General features: G+C 40.9%; 1 protein-coding gene across 2 annotated transcripts in view; it reads right to left on the bottom strand.

The window, feature by feature from the left end:
• Nucleotides 1-23418, bottom strand: part of LOC140458364 (sorting nexin-1-like) — a 35137-nt gene that overhangs the window by 5087 nt on the left and 6632 nt on the right. Inside the window, exons 2-12 of one of the 2 annotated variants that reach the window (XM_072552797.1) lie at nt 21241-21334; nt 17120-17247; nt 16221-16296; nt 13253-13296; nt 12825-12966; nt 11478-11556; nt 7534-7609; nt 5900-6013; nt 4624-4717; nt 1421-1626; nt 726-869 (exon numbers count right to left, since the gene is read on the bottom strand). In XM_072552797.1, the coding sequence (XP_072408898.1) occupies nt 726-869; nt 1421-1626; nt 4624-4717; nt 5900-6013; nt 7534-7609; nt 11478-11556; nt 12825-12966; nt 13253-13296; nt 16221-16296; nt 17120-17247; nt 21241-21334 (1197 nt within the window). The remainder of the gene's footprint in view (nt 1-725; nt 870-1420; nt 1627-4623; nt 4718-5899; nt 6014-7533; nt 7610-11477; nt 11557-12824; nt 12967-13252; nt 13297-16220; nt 16297-17119; nt 17248-21240; nt 21335-23418) is intronic. The other variant, XM_072552798.1, reaches the window with a different exon arrangement.

Raw genomic sequence — 23418 nt, 5'->3', positions numbered from 1 at the left:
GGCAATTTATTGAAGTGTGGGAAGCTGTCACAAACTAAACCAAACTAATTTCTCACTCGACAGGTCAAACAGTTCCCACATTCCAGATTAGTTACTGCATCGCTGCGAGGGAGACAGAGTTTCACTCTAACATGCAGACACCAATTTTAGCAGCACACCAACTGTGGTCAGCTCACAGAGCACAAATCCAAGCTGAAACCTGAGACCTTTCTAGTTTCTGCAGTTCATACTGCCTATGGAAGGCAGTGGGAACCAAACAATTCCATTTCTACCTTCTTAGCAGAAATTGTGTGTACATCTACAGATTATAGACTGTCTCACTCAACTTGGTCAATGGTGAGGGAAAGATCTGAGCCTATGCAAACAGTACTGGCAAATAGTGTGCAACACAAATATGATTGATGCATTAAAGGGTTTATTGGTTGCAAAAGTAGTAACTGCACCACTCAGACACAAGGACTATCATCCGTCAGGTGAGGGGAGAGGTGACCTGAGCTGCAAGGGTATCAACCAGCCAAATGAGCTAACTGACACTCTTCCCAGCCCCCCCCACCACACCCTCCCCAAAAAAAATTAATGGTTGTACAGTGCATAGCACCAAAACTGCTGGCTAAGAAAATCAATGCCTGCATGGGTGTTCGTAAAAAGCACAGAACAACTAATGCTCTACTTCCAGCTGTTCAATTGGTTTAATCAGGCAGGTGCCACCCCTACGGGCCCCATACCTCTGATATCTCATCTTTAGCTTGTTGCAGTCTGTCAGGTTTGTTGGCCCAAATCAGTCGAGCTTCGTTTTCTCGCTTTTTCTGCAGCGTGGTCTGAGCATCTTGCCAACGCTGCCATGCTTTCATCCGTTGGTCAAAGACTCCCTGCACCAAGATAACCAGACCACAGTACTCAGTGTCTAAGTTAAACCACCACATACTATTACAATGCACCAATGGGAGAAGCTAGCTCATAACTGGGGTCATCACAGGAGGCTGGTTTGTGGCTTCAAGGATTCTTGATCCTGATCTCCACCTCGTGATGGAGACAGGCAGGTTCAAGATCCAGTTAGAACTGACTCTCCCCTTAAAAGAGTTGGTCAAAGCTCCTTGTGAGGGAGAAGAATAGCCTTTTGAGCAAAGTATCAGAAATATCTTCAAATCATAGAATCATCACTTTAAAGGGGAACAAGAGAGAAGATATGCCCTCTACTCAAAATAATTATTCCTCCAGCACATAGCTTGGTAATCTCCTCAGAGCCCAGTTTTCACCATGACAGGTTCACTCGTCCCTTAGCACAACTTATTTATCAGCTGAAGTACTTTGTACGCAAATGCCCCAACCAGAGAACTGAGCGATAACCCAGCGATCAGAAAATGCACTTGACATTTGAGAAGCTGAGAACCAAGGTGGCACCATTAGCAACAGCAGGTACCCTCACTGCAGAAATCAGACGGATATAGTCACTCAGCAACTCAGCGAACAGGAAGAAGTCATTGTTGGCTTGCTCATGGTAAAGCTGCTCAATCTTCTCCTCAACCTCTGCAAGCTGTGACAGTGCCCGGGATAATGCGGTGTGATCCTCGGAGCTCCCCAGCATGGCAGCACTCTTTGCAAAGATGGCCGTATTCATCGCAAGCTCTGATGATCAAACAGAATTTAAGCACAGGTCAATTTAGTACCTTCAGAACCGAGATTTATTTAAATACACACCCACTAGAGACCTAGTGATTTTCTGTCAGCAGTATGACTAGTATCAGTACTCACTTTATTAATAGCTCAATTTCATCTCCAATTTCAGTTCAGCTTGTCTCAAAAAAAAGTCCAAGCTCCTCAAATCATTTAGCCTCCCCAACCCCCAAAATGTAATTTCTTTGAAACATACAATGGGAAGAGTAAGCCAATCAGTTCCTTAAGCTTCCTCTACCATTCGATAGGATCATGGCTGATCTACTCAGTACCTGGTTTTTGCTTTTGATCCCTTTTGTCTTAGAAACCATATCCATCTCCCAGAAAATGTTCAATATTTGTCTTCAGCCATGCTCTGAGGTGGAAAATTCCAACTGTTGGCCATTTGAAGAAATTGCTCATCTCAGTCCGAAATGGCCTAACCCATATCCTCAAGACCTGACCCTGGCTCACCAGTCAATCAGGAACAACCTTCCTGCATTTATACTGTCTAGTCCAGTTAGAATGTTGTAGGTTTCTATGAGAATCCACCCCCACCCCCTCATTCTTGTAAACTCCAATGAACACATCCCAACCTGTCCAAACAATTTTTATACATCAGTCTTTCCGTCCCAGGAAGCAGTCTCAAACCTTCACTGCACTCCCCCCATGGCCAGTACATCCTCCCTCAGATAAAGGGGGCCAACCTGCACACAGTACTCTATGTACGGTCTCATCAAGACACCATACAATTGTCACAAGACACCCCTGCTTTTGTACCCAAATCCTTGTGCAACGAAGGCCAAAATCCCATTTGTATTCTTCATCACCTGCTTGTTTACTTTCAATGACTGGTGAACAAGGAGATTCAGATCGGGAAAGGGGGAGTTGCAACACAAATTAGATGATCCACTTTGCTGCTTTTGCCTCCAAAAATGGTTAACTCATTTATTCATATTAAATTTCATCTGCCATGCATTTGCCCACTCACTTGGCAAATCACACTGAAGCATCTCTATATCCTCCCACCCAATTGTCATCTGCAAACTTGAAGTTATTGCACTTAGTTCCCCATCTAAAATTATTCATATATTGGGAATAGCTCAGTCCAAGCACTGATCTGTCTGGTACCCACTTGTCACGGAGAGCCAAAGTGACCCATCTATTCCTACCTGTCAGATTTTTTATCTACTAGCCAGTTCCTCGTCCATGTCAGTACACCATCTCCAATCCCACACTAATTAATTTTACACACTAATCTCTCATTTGGAATATCAAAAGCCTTCTGAAAATCCAAGTAAACCACTAGTTCTTCCTAATCCACACTACTGGTTTCATCCTCAAAAATTCCAACAGATTTGTCCAGAACAATTTCCCTTTTGTAAATCCACATTGACTGGATTAGAAAGAGTCACTGTTTTCTAAGTGCTTCACTATTAATTTTTACCTGCTCTGGCATTTTCCTTCTATCGTGGTCAGGCTAAGCAGCTTGCAATTCCCAGATTTTTCTCTCCCTTTTTAAAAAGAGGTATTACATTAGCTGCTGTCCAAACTATAGAAACTGTTTCAGAGGCTATAGAATCTTGAAAAGAATGACTACCGATGCATCCACTATTTCTAGACACTTCCTTACATACTGTTGATCTCATTAAGAAAATTTGCACTGAGAAAAAGGGAATGTTCTGTTTGGATCTTGCAGCTAGATGAGACAGTTTATTTTGGCATGGCCCAGTACAAACTGTAAAGGAAGATAATTATGAGGAAGGTCATACAGGAGATAACACACAGCCACTCAATTGCTGGGGAGAGATTGTACAATCATATCTCCACCCATTCTGCCTGTACAGAAGTCAGAATGCCTTCCCATAACTGACTGTCATTTAGTAAAGGTATTGCATGCTGTGCCCTAGGATAACTAAATAAAATATACTTCTACTCTTGTGGTGTAAGGAATGGTTGGGTGGAGAGTGGAGGAAGAATTAAGGAAGCAGAGTACAGCTCCACCTACTCTTAAAAGTAAAACAAAAGGAAAGCTCCCTCAACACTGTCCCCATCAAAAACTTCTGGGATAGGGACAAAGGTCAGATACAGCGTGAAGCTATACTGTCCCCTCAGACTCCAGGTATAACAGGATTCAACTGTCCCAAAAGTGCCTAAACCACAATCTTGTACTGCACTAGACTATTTCCTCCACAGTTGAGTACTCTACACAACAGCTGTTTGCCAATAGGTGGTTAGTTTTTTTTTCAAAACTGGACAAACTTGTTTATTGCTTAAATACCTAAAGAGTGAATTTTCTCTGAATCTTTCTCTGAAGGGAATGTTTCAACGTAACATGCATACTACACTTACAAAATTCCAGACTGGAGGTTGGAATTTGACTAGTTGATAAATCTTGGCCCTCTATATTCCTGGGACTCTTCCAAGTAGCATTGAACTGGAACAGTGGAAGGTAACCATGGAAAATCTGTCCATAATATGCATTCACTTCCAGTTCCCCTTTAGGCTTCAGTACTCCAAAGAAAAAAAAAGCAGACTCCACACACTAAGGCTGCAACTGAAAGTGAACATTGAGTTCATGTTTGGCATCAACACATTTGATGTTTTTGATGAGCTTCCTAGTGCTAATCAACCTCACCCAGTCTTAAATAAAACTTATAACAATAACTACTGTCTTCTTCCAGTAATGCATAGTTAACCCCACCCCTCTAATCTATCAAAACAGCATAGTACATTTGTGAGCCTAAAGTAATCTACTAGGGCCCTAAAAACCACACATCCTACTGCTTTAACAGAAGTGGTTCCTTCATTATGACCCATGACATTGACCAGTTCTTTCCATACAAATTATTCTTCAAACAAAAAAGAAAGGGAAAATGCAAACTTGACAGTTTGCAAAACAGATTAGTTTTAATGAATTAAGTTTATGCCAATCCTACTTCACCGACTGTTCAAACCTACTGGCCTCACCTTTTCTATGATTGACTAATGTTTCAACAACAGCATGAAGCTTGCGTATTTGTTGGTCTTCATTCTCAATCTCCTGAAACTTCTCTTCAAACCACTGGAGATGGAACAGAGAAATATCACACACAGAAAATGAGTATAGATGGGAATGGAACAGTCTCGGTCCATACTTTTCATGCAAAGGGTTTCCAACTGCTTTAGAGTCAGACTCGTAGAGATGTCCAGCACGGAAACGGACCCGTCAGTTCAACTCGTCCATGCCGACCAGATATGCTCAATAATCTAGTCCCATATCCCTCTAAACCTTTCCTATTCATATACCCAACCAAATGCTTTTTAAAATGCGGTAAATTGTGCCAGCCTCCAACACTTCCTGCAGCTCTTTCCATACACTCACGATCTGGTGTGAAAAGGTTGCCCCTTAAAGTTACCTATTTATCCTATCCATGCCCCTCTTGATTTTATAAACCTCTAAGGTCACCCCTCAGCCGACGTCCCGGGAAAACAGTCCCAACCTATTCAGTCTCTCCCTATAGCTCAAACCCTCCAACCCTGGCAACATCCTTGTAAATCTTTTCTGAACATTTTCAAGTTTCACAACATCCTTTTGATAGGAAGGAGACCAGAATTGCATACAATATTCCAAAAAGTGACCTACCCAATGTCCGGTACAGCTGCAACATGACCTCCCAACATAGTTTTTATTTAATTTCCTTGCTTTTCAACCAGACGTGACCCAGTGGTGACCCCTTTATGTAATCATAAGCAGATAATTTTCCAACTTTTAGAATCAAATAGCCAAGATTCGGAGAAACAAAAGCAATATATATTCTCAACACAATACAGTATGTCAGGTCAGTAACGGGCACATCACAGACCAAACCCAGAACCCAATAAAGGTCACTATACAGAAGGATCCTTCACCCACCACTCACATTAAGGATTAGGGTGTGTATGGAGATCAGGAATAGGATTTCTTCTCCATGGCTGACAGGTTCAGCAAAGGAACAAGCTGGTCTTTTTTGCTCCCATTTCTATTCCTGGAACTGGCCAAAATCAACAGAAACCACAAGATAGGCCGTAGGTCATTCTGACTACTTGAACTTATCGGCTCAACCATTACCTATAGCTCTTTTTCTGACCATTATTTAATACTTTTATGTAATACATGAGTCATCCTTCAGCTCATCTACAGAGGTCAGAATCAAATCACTTACACATAGGGAACGTTAAACAACATGAAGCCTATTGCTCATTCCACAATAGCACAAACACTTACGATATCAGACTCATTCATCTTGATGGTCATCTTGCTGACTGCATCAGCAGCCTTGTTCACCATCCGAAGGAGACTAGCACCACTTAAAGCTTGAGTGTTTACTGCTCGCGGCAACTGTAAATCAGATTGAAAGGTCAATGCTTACCAAAAACCACTATTTCCCACCCACACAAACAATTAGTCGGAGACTGTTTCCAATAGATTTCTAATCCTGGAAAGTTAACCATTGGCATGCATGATCAATGTTAGAGCAACTTTTTGATAGCAGTCATTTTAAAGTCAATAATAAAAATATAATCACTAGCAAACATGAACAATTAGAACAGTTAGCACATTAACAAGGAGCAAGACTGCTACTCACGCTACATTCACACCACCTTGCAAAACAAATGCCAGCACTTAAATTCCTCTGTTGCCCAAGACAGCTGATCCACTAGTTTACTACATTTAGTGACAGCTAAAGAGCATGCAGGATAATAAAACAAAGAATCACGGATGCTAGAAATCTGAAAAACCAAACTGGTGCAAAAACTCAGCAGGTCTGGCAACATTGGTGGAGGGAAAGCAGAATCCAGAAGAGAGCAGTAAATGCAAGGCTGGAGGTGTAGGAGTGGGTAAAGGATACAGAAAGTGGTGGACAGGCTCTATAGTTACAGACTTTATAAAGGAGTCCTGAAAGTTCCATGGTTCCAAACCAGAAAATGAAATGTGCTCTTCCAGTTTGCACTGAGCCTCGTTGCAGTACTGCAGCAGGCCTGTGATAAATGCCGTCAAGGGAATACTGTGTTGAAGTGGCAGGCAATTGGAAGCTTGGGGTATTTTTGCAGACAGAATGTAAGTGTTCTACAAAGCCTAACATGCATGGCTTGATGGGACACAAACATTTATGGTTGCAAGACATCCTTCTAGTTAAGGTTTTAAGATTAGAAGCTTAGAGGAAAAGGTTTTGCAAGACTGCATTGGTTTTGAGCAACTTTGTTTCACCTCTAAATAGTTTTGTCATGCTTGAAGGATTAGGAAAACTCGAAATTCAGCTTCAAAACATTTCTGTAAAACTTAGGTAATCACTGCATAGCATCTTTGGATTCAGCTACTGACAAGGGCAATAGAATAGATAAGCTACATAAATGTATGGTAGAAAACAGGGGTGGAGGAAGAAAAGGTGTAGTTTGGCTGGAAACAGGAGTTTAATATTTCTGCTCCATACTGATGAGAAAAGGCAAGTACTGGAAAAGTACAGCCAGTGGATCAGCAATTGATAAAAAAGCATGACATCAGAACAGTAAAATCTGCCAAGAGAGAAGGGGAAACAATATTCCAAATTGAGGGGAAGTGGGATGAATAACCAGAAAACAGTGAGGCAGAAGATATTTAGATGCAGAGGTCATGAGGACACAACACAAAAATATTAACAAATGAAGGGCAAGATAAAGACAACATGTCACGGAGATATTAATAAGATACAGCATCATGGACAGGTCACTGGATAAAGGCCAACAGATGGTCAGAAATGAACACTGGGCACATTTTGAAAGGGCAAGGGGTTATGGGGACTAGCAGAGGAAAAAAAAAGGTAGAAGCAAACCCTCTCTTGCCACAATGGAGAAGATTACCTTATTTTTATCAGGCATTACCTCATCTTTTTCCAAGAACTCTCTCACATCAGGATCCTGCAAGAGCGTTGGATGCTTGATGATTCTCTGTAGATATCTGGAATGATAACCAGAGGGTTGGCGGTTTTCTTTGGACTTAAATTATTTTAATATATCAAGCAAATATCAAATCTGCATACACCCAATTATGCTTTCCAGATAGGTATTTACAATAAATTGTACACAATTTTTAGAAATGCCAGTGTTAACACAGCATAATGGACAGCTGTCTGTATTATCATTTACAGAAATGCACCCTAATTTTGAAATTAAACCTCATACTCCATGCAAAAGTCAGAATGTAGCTAAAGCCAAGCAGTCGTAGGTCAGATGCCACCTAGTGCACACGATACCAAACTGGTCAAGAACACCAGGTCTTCAAAGATATAGGAAATTGTAGTCGTCCATTTGGCCCTTTCAAACCATTCTGCCATTCAAAAAGAACATGGCTTCCCCTCAACCTCAAATGTTAATTCTGATCTCTGTGCAACTTCTTTGCTACTGTAACACTGTATTCTGCACTCTGACCTGCAACCCTGACGCACTTTGAATGGTACGATCTGCCTGTACAGCATGCAAAACAGCACTTTTCACTGTACCTCAAGATCAAATTTACTTCAGTTCCACATTCCCATGGTACCCAAAAACATCTGTATACACAAAGCCTGATCATCCACACTCTTTGGGGACACCCTCAAATGAAGAAATTCCTCATCTTAGTCTAAACACTGATCCGCTATTCTAATTAACACTATTTTGAGAAGGATGAAAATTTAGGTAGTATGCAAGAAAATGCGTGCTGGATTATTTGAGCAACTGGCAGAATTGTCAGTGTGGAATCAGTTTGGTGATAGTATCCACAGCTGTAAAGATCGAAGGCAGTTATGGAAAAACAAAAACACATGTCAATGAACATACCGGATCAGATTAAAAAAAGGGAAAGTTTATGGCAGAGGATTCAAAACAGTTAATGTCCTATAGTATGGAAAGAACAGGGGGTTATATAAAATAGAAATCCAGAAGGGGGGCATGATAAAACTAAGGAAGATCTTTCCTTAGGACAGCGCCAGAGTGAGGATAGTCATCACACAAAAGGCAAACTATTTCAGGCTGATGAGGAATTTCTTCACACAAGATTGTAAAATGTTACCATTACATACCATGCGTGACATTAGAATTCCAGAGTTTATTGCATTCAAATTTCACCATCTGCCAAAATGGGATTTGTATCCAAGCTCCCACAACATGACCGCTGTGCTACCAACACCATCTTGCAAAATGGCATTGAAATACAAGATGACCAATGATCTCAATGAATAGCACAGTGAGCTTGAAGGGCTGAATGGCCTACTCCTATTCCTCATGTTCTTAGGCTCTAAAACTGACTCAGTTCTAGATTTCCCTAATAGGGTGAAAACATTTTCTCAGCACTATCAAATTACTAATATTTGAATTAGATTAGATCACTGCTCATTCTAAAGTTCCAGGAAGTACTAGCCTAGCCGACTAAATCTTTCTTCGTAGGAGGACCCCTCCATCCCAGGAACTGGTCAGCTGAAATCACGTACATCCTTCCCAAAGCAAATATTGTCTGCCTTAAGCAAAGACACAAAAATGATATACAGTACTGCAGAAAAGCCCTCACAAATGCCAATCATTGCACTGTACTCTTCTACTGCAATCTATTAAAAGCTAACAAGTCATTTACCACTCTGGTTGCTTGCTGTATAACACATACACAGTTCAAGAGGTCTGCACAGGCAAGGGAAAAGAATGTCAGTACTCCTGCTTTAAGCAAAGACCACATCTTTATTGCATTGTGGACAAAACTAGAGAAAGGACTGGTTTAAAGAAAGGACTGGGTTGGGGGATGAGGTGGTGGTGAAGAAAGAATAATAACTGCACTTTTTAAAAAAATAAGTTCATGGAATTCAGTATTGTGTTTACATTGTTGCTTTAAGCACTATGGGGAATATGTGTAAGACACCACAGCATTCTGGGTATATGAGAACAGAAAACATCAAGAGACAGTAGATGAACACAGAACTTCCAGGAACAGATGACTCCAGAAGAGTGTGCGCACGCGCGAGACAGAACAAGTACATGAGACACACAAGGTCTTCTGTGCAATGAAATAAAACCTGGAAAGACATCTAGCTATATCCTCTCACCAGCTGTTGCCCCTAAACCATGAACTAAAAGACTGTTCATGAGTGTAACATTCAGTACTTTATTTCTTCAAAGAATCTAATAAGGAGACCAAAGCAGCAAACAAAAAAAAGGGACACCTCATCAAATCTTGGGGACTGTTGCTATTAAACTGTGCCACCAACACTTCTCTCACCACCAATAACATAGAGAAATGCATGTATGTGTACACATATAGGGACTTGAAAGATGGACAGTTTCAGCTGGCAGAATTATATATTGATGGACTTCTTTTGTTAACCAGAGTACTCACTCTTCAATGTTCGGTCTGAAATTTGATTACCTTCTGGGGTGATCCTCAAGAGTAGAGGGGCTGGAGTATCAGTACACTTTCCCTAAAGGGATTGTGACATTTACCATTTTGTTCAACACAAGTCACTTCCTTGTCCTCCCTCCCCCTCTCTTCATTTTCCTCCTGCACCAGGGGAGGCAGAGGAAATAAATTATTTCTGTACACTAAAGGGTTCTACAAAGATATTTTGAGAAGAATGGCAGAATCGCAAAAGAGTTTATAATGGACACTGGCAGAATAGCAGCTCGTAAAATACTGAGACCTATGGTGTCAGATGAACTGCTGAAAGCAATGTGTAACAGATAAAACAGGGCAATTTACAACAACTAATCTTACAAGGAATAAGCCTACACAAACAGGTGGGGCACTCACTCACTATCACCAACAGAAAGTTATTTTCCAGACTGGATAAGATAAAAGGCAAATGATACCAGACCATAACAGACTACATTATGTCACAGATTTGATTCTGGTCCTAAGTCAGTTATTGAGCTGGTTTTAAAGACTGTAGGCACTTACTGGAGGGGATCACACTGAGGGGCAGTGAGCATGGATGAAGAAACCAGTAAAAATTTGACTACAGTATCTGCATATTTATTCAATTCACTTTTTATGGTTCCCAGTGGTTTAAAAAAATAAAAGAGAGTAGCTGAACATATAAACTGCCTTCAAAAGCTGCTGAAAACACAAAATTGACATTTTGGTAAATTCCAGATAATAAACCAGCTTCCATTGGAATACAATTTGCTAGCCTGTAACCTTAGTTTGACCAAAGTACGTACAAATTTTTTGCTTGGTCTCACCTGACTTGACATGTCCAGAACAGGCTCCTGCTGTACACACGTGGAAATCGAGCCACAGAATTGTGATCCACACAATCTAGAATCAAGACCAATTCAGTCCACTTGCTGTATGAAGCTGAATTTTACCCCTCCCCTTCAGTCTCAACTATTCTAATGCTCAACATCTTACATGCTGCTTAGAATCACACCAAAAGTCACTTATCCAGAAGCTTCTTTGACAAGATACACTGGTGCCTTAGTTCCACCTTCAAAAATTCTATTTGCTCAAATCTCTTCCCTCACGTTTTGCAATCCATCTGAAGAATGAATTTCTCCACTTCAACCATGGTGTCCCCACTTCAAGGCACCTTTAAACCTAAATACCTGACTGAGCATCTTAGTCAGTTTTCCCAATCTTTCAGACTCGACACCACTTTTCCTTGCACCTCAGGACAAGTTTAACAAATAAACCCAACAAGCTAATAAGATCAAGAATGGCGTGACTGCAGTCTTAACTTCATATCCCTGCCTGTTCCTCATTACTCTTGACTCCTTGTCCAAGCATCTACCTACATTGTATGAAAATGTAGATTGAAGGTTTAGATCGTCATTTGTGGCTCCCTCCAATTTCTTTTGGTACTCACCTTTCTAATGCAGCTCGCCTCCGCTCCAGGAACTCAGCAGAGGAAGAATCTTCTTTCCCAACTTTCACTTTGGTCATACCTTATCCAAAGCAGAACCCATATTAGAAATCTGTATAGTTTTTTTTGGGGGGGGGGGGGGGGCAGCACAGGGGGAGAAGAGGGAAGAGGAAGGAAAGAATACAGAGTGTGCAGCCAACACCAAGTTGGCCTCTGCCACCATCGGCTCATTAGCAGCTAACACTAGTATTCGACAGTGTGGGCAGTAGCTCTATTTGCATTACTTTGCCAGCATTTATGAAGCAGGTGGGGATTAGAGTGGATTTGGCCCAGTTGAACCAATTCCTTCCAATGGTTGCCCTTCTCACCTCCAAAAGAATACCTGGCAAAAGTCACTTGTGTAAGCAGGAGGCCAGTCAGAACTTTGTCTCAGATGTCACATGCAAGGTTCAGTGCAGGAACTGAAGTCAACAAGGTTCATTCTCTGATTAGCACATAGACATACTCAGAGGCTACTGTTAAACTACCAATGACTGAAACTAGATAGCCCACTGACTTTATTATGGGTGGGTATGGATTAATCGTGAAGTTTATACCAGCTCAAGAGCTGAATCTCGAAGTTGCCTACTCCATGCAGTATAGTGTAGTGCACTACATGGATGGCACCATCTTTGTTCTAGGCAGATACCATGATATGGCACTGCAAAGCTGTTTTTGAGCATGTACGTGAATATTTCATACAGCTAGGTGGTCTCTTAAAAAAAAAAGAGGGAAAAAAATTCCTAAGCTGGTTATTACGAAGGATAACACTCCAAATATGACAGGATTAAGATTTACAATTCAAAAAGTCTGTATCCCATAAGAAAGTAAGCTTGGGATTAATGTTTTGCGCTAAATTAACAATGTTGATTTAGAACATACAAAAAAAAAGCCATGGCCAAATAGAAGCATCTCTTCTCTGGAAGACTCATGTAGGGCAAGGCAACAGAACACTTACCCTGTGGGGAGAGCAGTTGCTTCACCACAAGTGAGAGAAATTAAGTAACATGCAAACCAGCACTACATCCGGAGATAAATATTTAGGAGTACTGGAATGGCAGTGAGTGCATATGGAAGAGGAAGAACAAGGCACCAACAATCCAGGTGTTTGAAGAAATTATCCACAAACAAAAAACTAAATGGAATTCTGGGGAAGTTTCAAACAGAATGAAGTGCTCCCTTAAATAAAAGGCAACTCTTCTTCAAATCCTCCTTTCATAACTGATTCTCAAGATCAATTCAAAACTCAGTAAATCTTCACCCCAGTACCAGACTACAGAAAATAAAACTGAACCCCAATTACGGATATACCTATTAAGCTCTTCTCTGGAGGAGGAGGAACTATGAAGCCATTGTGTGAATGTTTTTCTGACAGTCGATCATACAATCCAAGAAAGTCACTAAATCGTCGTTTCACACTAAAGTCCTTCCTCTTGAAGATTGACAAGCTGGTCTGTAACAGCAAAAACACAACTCAAATATACACACACACACAATTAGACTGACCCAAGATCCACCATCATTATCAAATCCATACCCTTACCTCAAAATTAAAACATTTGACAGTTGAACATTCTCTCATTCAATTGCCCATTTTATATTTCAGACCATTTCCATGTTCATATCACAATGACATTTAAAATATTCAGCAAGCCATGTACCTTAAATAACTGATTGAAAGATCAATGCAGTGAAGTAATGAGTCTAAAACTACAAGATATCCAAACTCTGATACATACCAAAGTAGACACTTTATAGGCCATGTATGCTGCCATCCCATCACCTAGTGAAATCAAAAATAAAAGTTATCCCAGGTACATTGCTGCTGTTTTACTTCTAAATATCAAGTATGCAATACCAACAGGGTAGGGAGGGTGGCAGGGTCTAGCAAGCTGGATAACAAATTTACTGATTTTAGAAAAATTTCTTTCTGCTACAAATGTTTAGACTGATCAGTTGCAACCTGCATTAACTCAGCCCAGGCAATCCCACCAGACCTGTGGAGACACCTTGGGTAAGCTTTCAGTTCTGCATTCTGATTGAATTGCAGATCATAACGATACAGCTACAGACACAGCAGCAAAGCTAGCTCCCTACATCAAGATGGTGGTCCTCTTGGGAAGAATCAATCAAAAATGCACAAACCCTATAGGTTGATTCTTTCCCACACACTGAGCAAGCAACAGAATTAGACAAAATGTCTTTCCTCTGAAAGCCTGTCTCTCAAAATCAGGACATTTTGCAATAATACTAATTCAGGAGAAACCAATATTTATACATACAAAAGGGGAGCGTACTGACTGGTGACAGCACCTGGCCCATTAGTCAGAGTACTGGATTCTAGCTACTAAAGTTTTTTTGTCTCTAACAGTGAGGGGCTAATTGGCAGGTCAAAGTTGGAAGGGTCAAAAGAATGCAAGCATAATTCAGAAAAAGGGCAGTAGAAAGAGAAGAAACAACAGAGTCAATGAGGTGGATACTTTGTGTAATTTAAAAAAAAATCAACTGGATGAATTTTGTGATTGGAGTATTGACTGTTTCAAAATCAGAAAGGGAACAAATTTGACATGGTAAATGGCCCTATAGAAGATAATTTCAAATCATTACAACATGACAATGTTAAATTGCAACAGCTGGTTCAACATGCCCTCCCTAACAGCACTGCAGGTCTACCCAAAGAGCTCACCACTGCCTTCAAGGGCCATGAATGATGACCAGCAAGTGACAGCTCTGGTCAGCAAGTGAATAAAACCCTTGTCCTTATTTGGACAGCGGTCATTTGCTGCAGTTTGGTTTTCACCTCATCAGTTCAGTATAAACATGTAGAACCGTAAGCTACAAAGTGGTTTCATTGCCAATAATACAAAAAAAAGCTTCACACGGATCTTGGGCTCTGGAGTGAAATTCAGGAAGTGCTCTCCTCACTCGTCACGAGATCACTTATTAGTCAGTTCTCAAATTAGGTGCTGGGATGTTGGTTTGACAAAGCTACTGACTTCATTACCATTCCTTAATTCTCAGCACTGAAAGTCATTAGTTACTTTACTGGACCAAGAAGATTCATCACCTTTGCATATTCCCATATATGGTGTTAATATTGCTACTTTCCTGTCAGATAGAACATTCCCTGAATTTAGGGAATCTTGGAAAATTAAAAAAGTATTTACTACCTTATTAACAACAACTTTTAAAGAATAGAGGATAAGGTCCAACTAGACCTGAAGTATGTCAACTTGCATAGTACCACTTTCCTGGGAATTGTAACAGCTTAACTGTATTTGCAACCATCTCCTGTCTTACAACTATTACTGGAATTATTTTTGTATTCTTTGTAGTGAAGACAAAAGCAAATTATTTCATGACATCGGCCATTTCTCAATTACCAACCATCAAGCTGGCACTATGTTTTTCACAGGTTTGATGCTTTCCCCAGTAGGTCAGCATATTAGATTAATTTCTTTATAGTAGGAATGTGTATTTACAAATGTTCTAAAATATCCTCTCCCACTGTGTCTTTACTTAATCTGCTAGCTTAGTATGCTAGTTCACTACAATTAGTGCAGATTTCATGCCCATAAATACTAGTCTGGAACCTAAAGTTCTCCCTTACAAATTAGATGTAAAACTCAATCATGTGTGCTTGCTTACTACATAGGGATGCCTCAATGGTGAAGTCATTAATTAATCCCATTACATTACACAGTACTAAATCAAACAAACAGTCTGCCCTCTAGTTGGTGCAGACTGTGCTACTCAGACTCGCAAAAACACAAATCTAGATCCATGCTGGAAATGCCAATTTATATTCAGATTATCGTCACTTAAGATTTTTGCTGCCCTTTTATCATACTTTCTTTTTGCATACTTTGTCCAACATCATCGTTAGTGTTGGAGGGCCTGTAGAACCATTCCCACTAGTCATTTCTTTCCACCATTTCTCATTTACTGGCTCCAATTCTAAGAGAGTCCAGCTTCTGCAGAGTTTCAGCTTTGATTAAGAACTCAGTGGAGAAGGTCATATCAGCATCATGCTCCTGTCTATTCAAAGCACCACTAAACTATCACCCTCAATTCGAAAACTGAAAACTAATGGACCCCTCAATCTGCAGAAGCACCAAAGTCAATGCTGTCAGGATCGGAGATTTGTGCTGGACTAAAAAAAAAGGGGAAATAGACAGCTGATGGAGAATGCACTCTAATTTACAGCTACCATTTAAAATGAGAAATCAGCATGTAGATACACATATTAGCCATGTGAACATTTAAGTTGAACTCTCAATCATCAACTCTACAATGGAAGCAGGCCATTTAGCCCATCGAGACCACACCAGCCCTCTGAAGAGCAACCCACCCAGATTCGCCCTCGCTAACCTATCTCTGTATTCCTGCATTTCCCATGGCTAACCAACCTAGCAAGGTCACTGGACACAAAGGGCAATTTTGCATACCCAATCCACTTAACTTGCACATCTTTGGACTGTGGGAGGACACCTGAGCATCCAGAGAAAACCCATGCAGACATGGGGAGAATATGTAAACCACACACAATCAGCCAAGGGTGGAATTGAACTTGGGTCCCTGACGCTGTGAGGCAGCAGTGCTAACCACTGGACAACCATGCCATCCCTTCATCGACTAAAGGCATCACTTTCCCCGAATATAAGCTTATTTTTAGGCAATGGGACAGGAACAGAATCATAGACTTACCCACTTTCTCTGGCTCAGTAACTGTAACATTCACATCAAACTGATCCTCTTCATCCTCCACTTCTTCCTCTTCCAACTGTCAAGGGAATCAAACAGACGCAGCATGATGAGTATCCCAGCAGAAAAAAAATAAACTTAAAAAGGAACAAACATTTTAACCATCCGTTTATATTTCCTGGCAACGTACTGCTGAGATGAGAGAAAAAAAACAAACACTACATTTAATCAATCAGCAGCTCTACTGTAAAGTCAGAACAGTCTCAATGCAATGCCCAGCTAGTGGCAAGTTGAGCTGCACCCAGCAGAAAGCCATTTAACACTAGCCTGTACCAACTTAACTACTGGTAGATAAATTGCTGTTGATTTCAGTTGTGAGGAGGACGACAACGAGGAGGAGAAAAGAATGGTTTTAGTTGCTCATCCAGTACAGCTGGCTGCAGCAATCCCTAAATAGCAACACACTGTCTAGCTACAAGTCCATGAATGAAACAGTTTTTAAAAAAGCGCAATAAGCAAAGGCAACACAAGAACTTGAGCAAACACTGGCCAGTTTGCAAATGGTATAGGTTTAGGAACACCTCATGCCATTGCCATAATGAATAATTCAGGCAGATGAACGGTTTACTTAGTGCTGCAGGAGAACTGGATCAAAGGCCAGGAGATCAAAATGCAATGCCCTGCACTGATGAGCAACAGATAATATTTCCTCATTAGGCACCTCATCTTTTTGTGAAGTTACTGTTTACTAGCAGAGAAAAACAAAAAGGTACAGACAATGTGGGGAGGAGTTTGGAAAGCAAGACAGAAGCGGGAAGATACTTGCAAAATGCAAGTTAAAGGTTTGGCTCTGGTATCATGGCCTGGGAATCATAACATTGAAGACTTGAAATTATCCTTACCTCTTGATAGATTTTAGTCTGGGATTGTATAGCAGATCCAGGTGGAACCGTTACAGTCAGACCAGCAGTGGATGGTTTAGTTTGATTGCCATTTTCAGGGCTGTCCAGAGATAACTCCACAGTAGCTTCTGCAAATGAGACAGCATTTGATATAACCTAGATTCTAGATTCAATAGATCTTAACTGTGTAACTCTGCTCTCCACCATGCAGCTTTGGGCCAATGCACATAGCTCTCTCAAAATGGCATGGTGTGTGGGTCACAGCAACAGGCCCATGCTCCCTCAGCAACAACATATTGCAGCATGTTCATATTTCTTACCAGACCTATCAAGGGAGACACTAAGATTCAGGGACAGCAATTAAGCTATTCAGCCCATCAGGTCTGCTCCACCATTCAATCATGGCTGATAAGTTTCTCAACCCCATTCTCCTGCTTTCTCCCCATAACCCTTGACAAACAAGAACCTATCCCTGTCTTAAATATACTCAATGACCTGGCCTCCAGTCTTCTGTGGTGACCCTATGGAAATAACTGCCAATCTCTGGCTAAAGAAATTTCTCCTTATCTCCATTCTAAAGTGTCTTCTCTTTATTCTAACCTATACCTTCAGGGCCTAGTCTTTTCCACCCATGGAAAGATCTTCCCAACATCCATTCTATCCAGGCCCTTCATTATTCCATATATTTCAACTAGATTTCACCCCCCCCCCCCCCCATCCTTCTAAACTTCAAGTATAAACCCCAGAGAGTCCTTAAAATGTTACTCATGTGTTAAGCTTTTCATTACAGGGATCATTCTCATTAACTTCCTCTGGACCCGCTCCAGGGCCAATACATCCTTCCTGAGGTATGGGACCAGACATTACTCTCAATACTCTAAATGTGGTCTGACCACAGCTTTATAAAGCTGCAGAGGTACATCCCTGCTTTTATGTTCTGGTTCCCTCAAAATAAATACCATCATTGCATTTGCCTTCCTAACTACTGACTCAGCCTGCAAGTTTACCTCGAGAGAATCCTGAACTAGAACTCCCAAATCTCTCTGCACTTCAGGCTTCTGAATTTTCTCCCCATTTAGAAATAGCCCATGCCTCAATGCCACTGAGGAAAGTGCATGTCCTCATACTTTTCCATTGTATTTCATCTGGCACTTCTTTGCCCACTCTCACATGGTCTAAATCCTTCTGCAGCCTCCCCGCCCCCTAAATGCTACCTGTCTGTCTATCTATCTTTGTATCATCTGCAAACTTCACCAGAATGCCCTCCGTCCCTTCACTGAAAATCATTAATGTATAAAAGTTGTGGCCCAATACTGACCCTTGCAGAACACCACGGGTCACCAGCTGCCTCTCTGAGAAGGACCCTTTTATCCCAACTTTCTGCTGTCTGCCAGACAACCAATCTTCTTACCATGTTAAGACCACGCCTCTAACACAAAGTGTCCTTATCTTCATTAGCAGCCTCCTGTGCAACACCTTATCAAAGGCCTTCTTGAAGTCCAGATAAGTTGCATTCATTGGCTCTCCTTGGTCTAATCTACTCATTACCCCTTAAAGAATTCAAACAGATTTGTCAGACACAACCTCTCCTTGATGAAACTGTGCTGACTGTGCCCTCATATCATACATTTGCAAGTGCTCAAATCTTATCCTTCACAATCTTACCGAGGTCAGGCTAATCAGCCTGTAATTTCCCGCTTTTGCTTTACTCCTTGTTTAAAAAGGGGGTTACATTAGCGATTTTCTAGTCCTCTGGACCCTCCCAGACTCCAATGATTCCAGAAAGATCACTACTAACACCTTCACTATCTCTTCAGCTATTTCCTTCAGAACTGTGGGGTATAGTCCATTTGGTCCAGGTAATTTATCCACCTTCAGACCTTTCAGTTTTCCTAGCACCTTCTTGGTGATGGCCACCATACTCTCAATTTTGGGATATTACTCTTGTCTTCCACTGTGAAGACTGATAAAGTACTTTGTATTGGGTAACAAAGAAATGCTATCTCTCCAGCATCATTTTCCAGGAGCCCAATGCCCACTTTTGCCTCTATTTTGCCCTTTATATATCTAAACTCATGCTATCTTTTATATTACTGGCTAGCTTACTCTCTTTTTTTTTGTCTTCTGTTGGTCTTTGTAAGCTTCCGACTGCCCTCCGCCACATTATATGCTTTCTCATTTGCTTTTATGATATCCCCGACTTCTCTGGTCAGCCATGGTTGGCTCATCCTTCCTTTAGTATGTTTCTTTTTCCACTGGTTGAATCTCCTGAATTACTTCCACAACCTCCTGCCGTTGCTGTTTCACTGTCTTTCCCGCTAGGCTCCTCTCTGTCAACTCTACCCAGCTCCTCCCTCATTCCTCTGTAATTGCCTTTATTCAGCTGTAATACCATTACATCTGATCCCACTTCTCCCTCTCAAATTGCAGAGTAAATTCTATCATATTATGCTCACTGCCAAAGGAAACTTAAAGGTGAAGGAACCCTCATCAAGTCTACCTCATTGCTCAACACTAAATTCAGTATTCCCTAGTGGGTTCCACCATAAGCTGCTCTAAAAAGCCATCTCAGACATTCCTGACTTTCAGAGTCGACCTGCATATTGAAATTCCCCATTATCATTGGAACATTGCCTTTCTATCTCCTGACAGTTTGGTGTCCCAAATCCAGACTACTGTTTGGAGACCTGTACGTAACTCCCACTATGAAGTTTGTACCTTTGCAGATTCCCACTCTACCCACACAAATTCTATATCATTTGACCCAAGCTTGTTTTTTTATTATTGATTTAATTTCATTTCTTACTAATAAGACATTCCCACCCCCTCAGCCTAACTGCTTGTCTTTCCGATAGGATGTATATCCTTGGATATTTAGCTCCTCGTCTTGATCACCTTGCAGCCATGCCTCTGTGATGCCCACCAAATCATACCTGCCAATTCTGATCTGCAGCACAAGCTCATTTATCTTTTTGTATACAGTGCACATTCAGACAGAATAGTTTCAGTCCCTCGGTTTGTCATTTGTCAGGTGCGCTTGAAGTTTGATTCCTAACCCTTTCCAAACACTGCCCTATTTGTGTGATGGAGACTTTAATAAACAGAGTTCTCCCTTTTCATTTTTAATCACATTTTTCCATGTAGTTGAATCCAACCCTACAGACATTAACCTGCTGCTTAGTTTCCCATTGACCACCCTACTCCTTGGAGTTTTAGCTTCCCATTCCCTCCCATTTTCTTGTTAAAAGTTCTGTTAACCACCCTATTGACACTAGAACATTAGTGCCAGCTTGGTTCAGGTGCACTCCATCCCAACAGTACAGATCCCTCCTTTCCCAATACGGATGGCAGTGCTCCATGAAAAGGAACCCCACTTGCCCACACCATTCTTTTAGACAGAAGTTCACTTCCCTTATTCTCACATCCTTATGCCAATTTGCATGTGGTCAAGACAGTAATCAGGAGATTATAGCCCTTGAGGACCTATTCTTTACATAGTTCCTGATAATCCTTAAACAGGTCCTCTTTCCTAGCCTTGCCTATACTGTTTATCCCGACCTGGACCACAACAACCACATTGCACTGCAGTGCTCAAAAGATAGTTTATTAAAACATAACTACCTTTTGAGAATAATATTCGAGAAAAAAAAAAGTTAGGGCTGGACCTCGCTTCAAGATTAGAAATGGAGATCCCAAGTGTTACTTTTTTCAACTGCTTTAATACTTTCTCTCCACCATGAGATCAGCAATGAGGACATTCACTGGCATTTGGCCTGTTTGCAGTTCTCAAGTAATGAACCAGTCTGTGTCCACATGTAAGATATGGCAAATAACAATTGTGCCAGGCTAAGACTTGCTTGTCAGGAGATGCTGAAAGCACTGCCCCATGACATTCAATGGTATCACCTCCAGCAAATCTACCAACCACCACATGGGGGCAGCCACTGACCAGAAACTCAATTGGACCGGCCATTTGAATCGGGGTTACAAGAGGAGATCAGTGGTGGGGTAAAAAACTTGACTTCTCAGTCTTGAAAACATGCAACCATGACCTGCACTAATGCCAGAAAAATCAATACAAAAAACTAATAAATAGATTACTGAAAGTTTAAACTTATTACCAGCAAAAATATCTTGCTCGTCATCAGAGTGTATACCATTTGTCTTGGAGCTATTGCCAGAAATCTTTGTGGAATCCATTTCTGAGGGGCTGGTCTAAAAAAAACAGCAAAGTTCACTGTACTGAATATAAAAGCAATAGAAACCACTTAAGTTTTGTGAAGAACTGTGAACAGAAGCATGTATTCACAAGGTTAAGGTTGAACCAGTAGGATCATAAGTTGACACTTAAGACCTATAAATTGCCCATTTGTCTTTAACTGTACATTGGTAGTACTCCTTATGGAACATCTTCAAACAATTGTGCAACTCAGGAAATAGAGAAACCAAGTTACTTCCTCAATTCATCTTCTAAGAATACACTCTTAAAGACTCAACTCCTGGTGAGCAATTAACTACCTTGTTCAAAGCAAAACAAACTTCCTGTGAAAGGTTCTACTTTGCAGTCCAAATGGAAGTTATTTTTCAAGAGGCCTAGAGAGCAGGCATGGAGAAAAGGACAGGTGGTGAGAATGAAGAAAAAGGACAAGATAATAGTGAGCACACTGCACAGTGCTTAAAAAAAACTAAAAAGGGTGCCAGGGATCAGAGTTCAATTCCAGCGTCAGGTGACTGGTTGTGTGGAGTTGGCGCATTCTGTCTGTGTTTGCCTGCATTTCCACCAAGTCCTCTAGTTTCCTCCCACAGTCCAAAGATGTGAACATTAGGTGGATTGACCATGCTAAATTGCGCAGTGTCCAAGGAAATGAAGGCGAGGTGGATTGGTTATGGCAAATGCGGGTTACGGAGATAGCGTAGGGGTCTGGGTGGGATGCATTTTGCAAGGTTGGTGCAGACTCCATGGGATGAGTGGCCAACTTCCACACTGTAGGGATTCTTTGTTTTATAAAGATCTGTGTCCCAATGGTATCGCCCTTACCTCTGGACCAAAATATCATGGTTTAAGTCCCACCTTGGGATGTGATGCTCAGAAAGGTTTGAGAACACATCCAAACAGGTTGGCAAAACAAACAAATTGGTCAGAACAGGTAAGGGGCTTGGGTTCAGGGATTGAAAGGCAAGCAAAACAACCATAACTCAAGACGCACAACACTGCCCAGGAGCTCGAACTGTTGAAGCTATTCAGATGAATCAATTATTAATATAACCCTTATCTGGGACTTTTAACAGATCCGTTCTAAAATGAGCCTATTAAAGGCACTCAAATTAGAGGAAACATTTAGGGTTCACTTCACTTCCAATCCAAGCTTACTTCCACAGAATTGAGAGAATAAAAAGCACAAACTAAACTGGTTCAAGATAGCAGAAGCCTTGATTAAGGCATAATCATTCACATAATACTGACATTGCCAGAGGTCATTACAGAAGACTAACCCTCCTCCCTTTACTTTTACATCAGCTGCAATGGAACAGTTCCTACTGATCTTAAGAGTTGACTCAATTCAAAAAGTTATTCAAATCAAATCATATGAACTCATTTCTATAAACATATTCCCACCCAATTTTATATTGGGTAATTAAATTCATTAGAAAAGATGACTTGGTTTCTCAAAAACTGAATTGTCAGAGTAAACTGTCCTTAAAGTAAAACTTACAAATGCCCAAATATGAAATAATGAAAAAAAATTAAGGCTGGAGGTTGGTAATTGAAACTCTACAATCAGTACATTCAACCTGTTTAGCTTTTTCCTCACAAGACAATCCCTCCATACCAGGAATCATCCTTGTGAACCTTCTCCAAAGTTCCTCCAGTGAAATACCTTTCCTTAAATGAGGGGCCCAAAACCAGTCTCAGTACTCCAGCTGTACGTATATTCCAAAGGGTTGGAATAAAGGCCAACAACCCATGACCCTTCCTGATTACCAGCTGCACTGTGTGCTAGCTTTCTACTTTTTGTACACAAGTATCCCCAAGTGCTTGCATTGCAACTTTCTGCAAGTTTTTTTCCATTTAAATAGGTTATTGCATTCTTCATTACAAAATGAACAATTTCACAATTTTCCCACATTATACTCAATTTGTTAACTTTTTGTCAAATATTAATATTTCCTGTAAACTCAGTATCCCTCTTGCAACCTGCCTTTCCACTCAATTGTGTGTCATCTGACAATGTGGCTGTAGTACATGCGTTTCTCTCCTCTAAATCGTTTTTAATATATATTGTAAACAGTTGCGATCC

The sequence above is a fragment of the Chiloscyllium punctatum genome, chromosome 33 (assembly GCF_047496795.1).
Source record: "Chiloscyllium punctatum isolate Juve2018m chromosome 33, sChiPun1.3, whole genome shotgun sequence".
NCBI lineage: Eukaryota > Metazoa > Chordata > Chondrichthyes > Orectolobiformes > Hemiscylliidae > Chiloscyllium > Chiloscyllium punctatum.
This window is presented reverse-complemented; position numbering and strand designations above follow the sequence as displayed.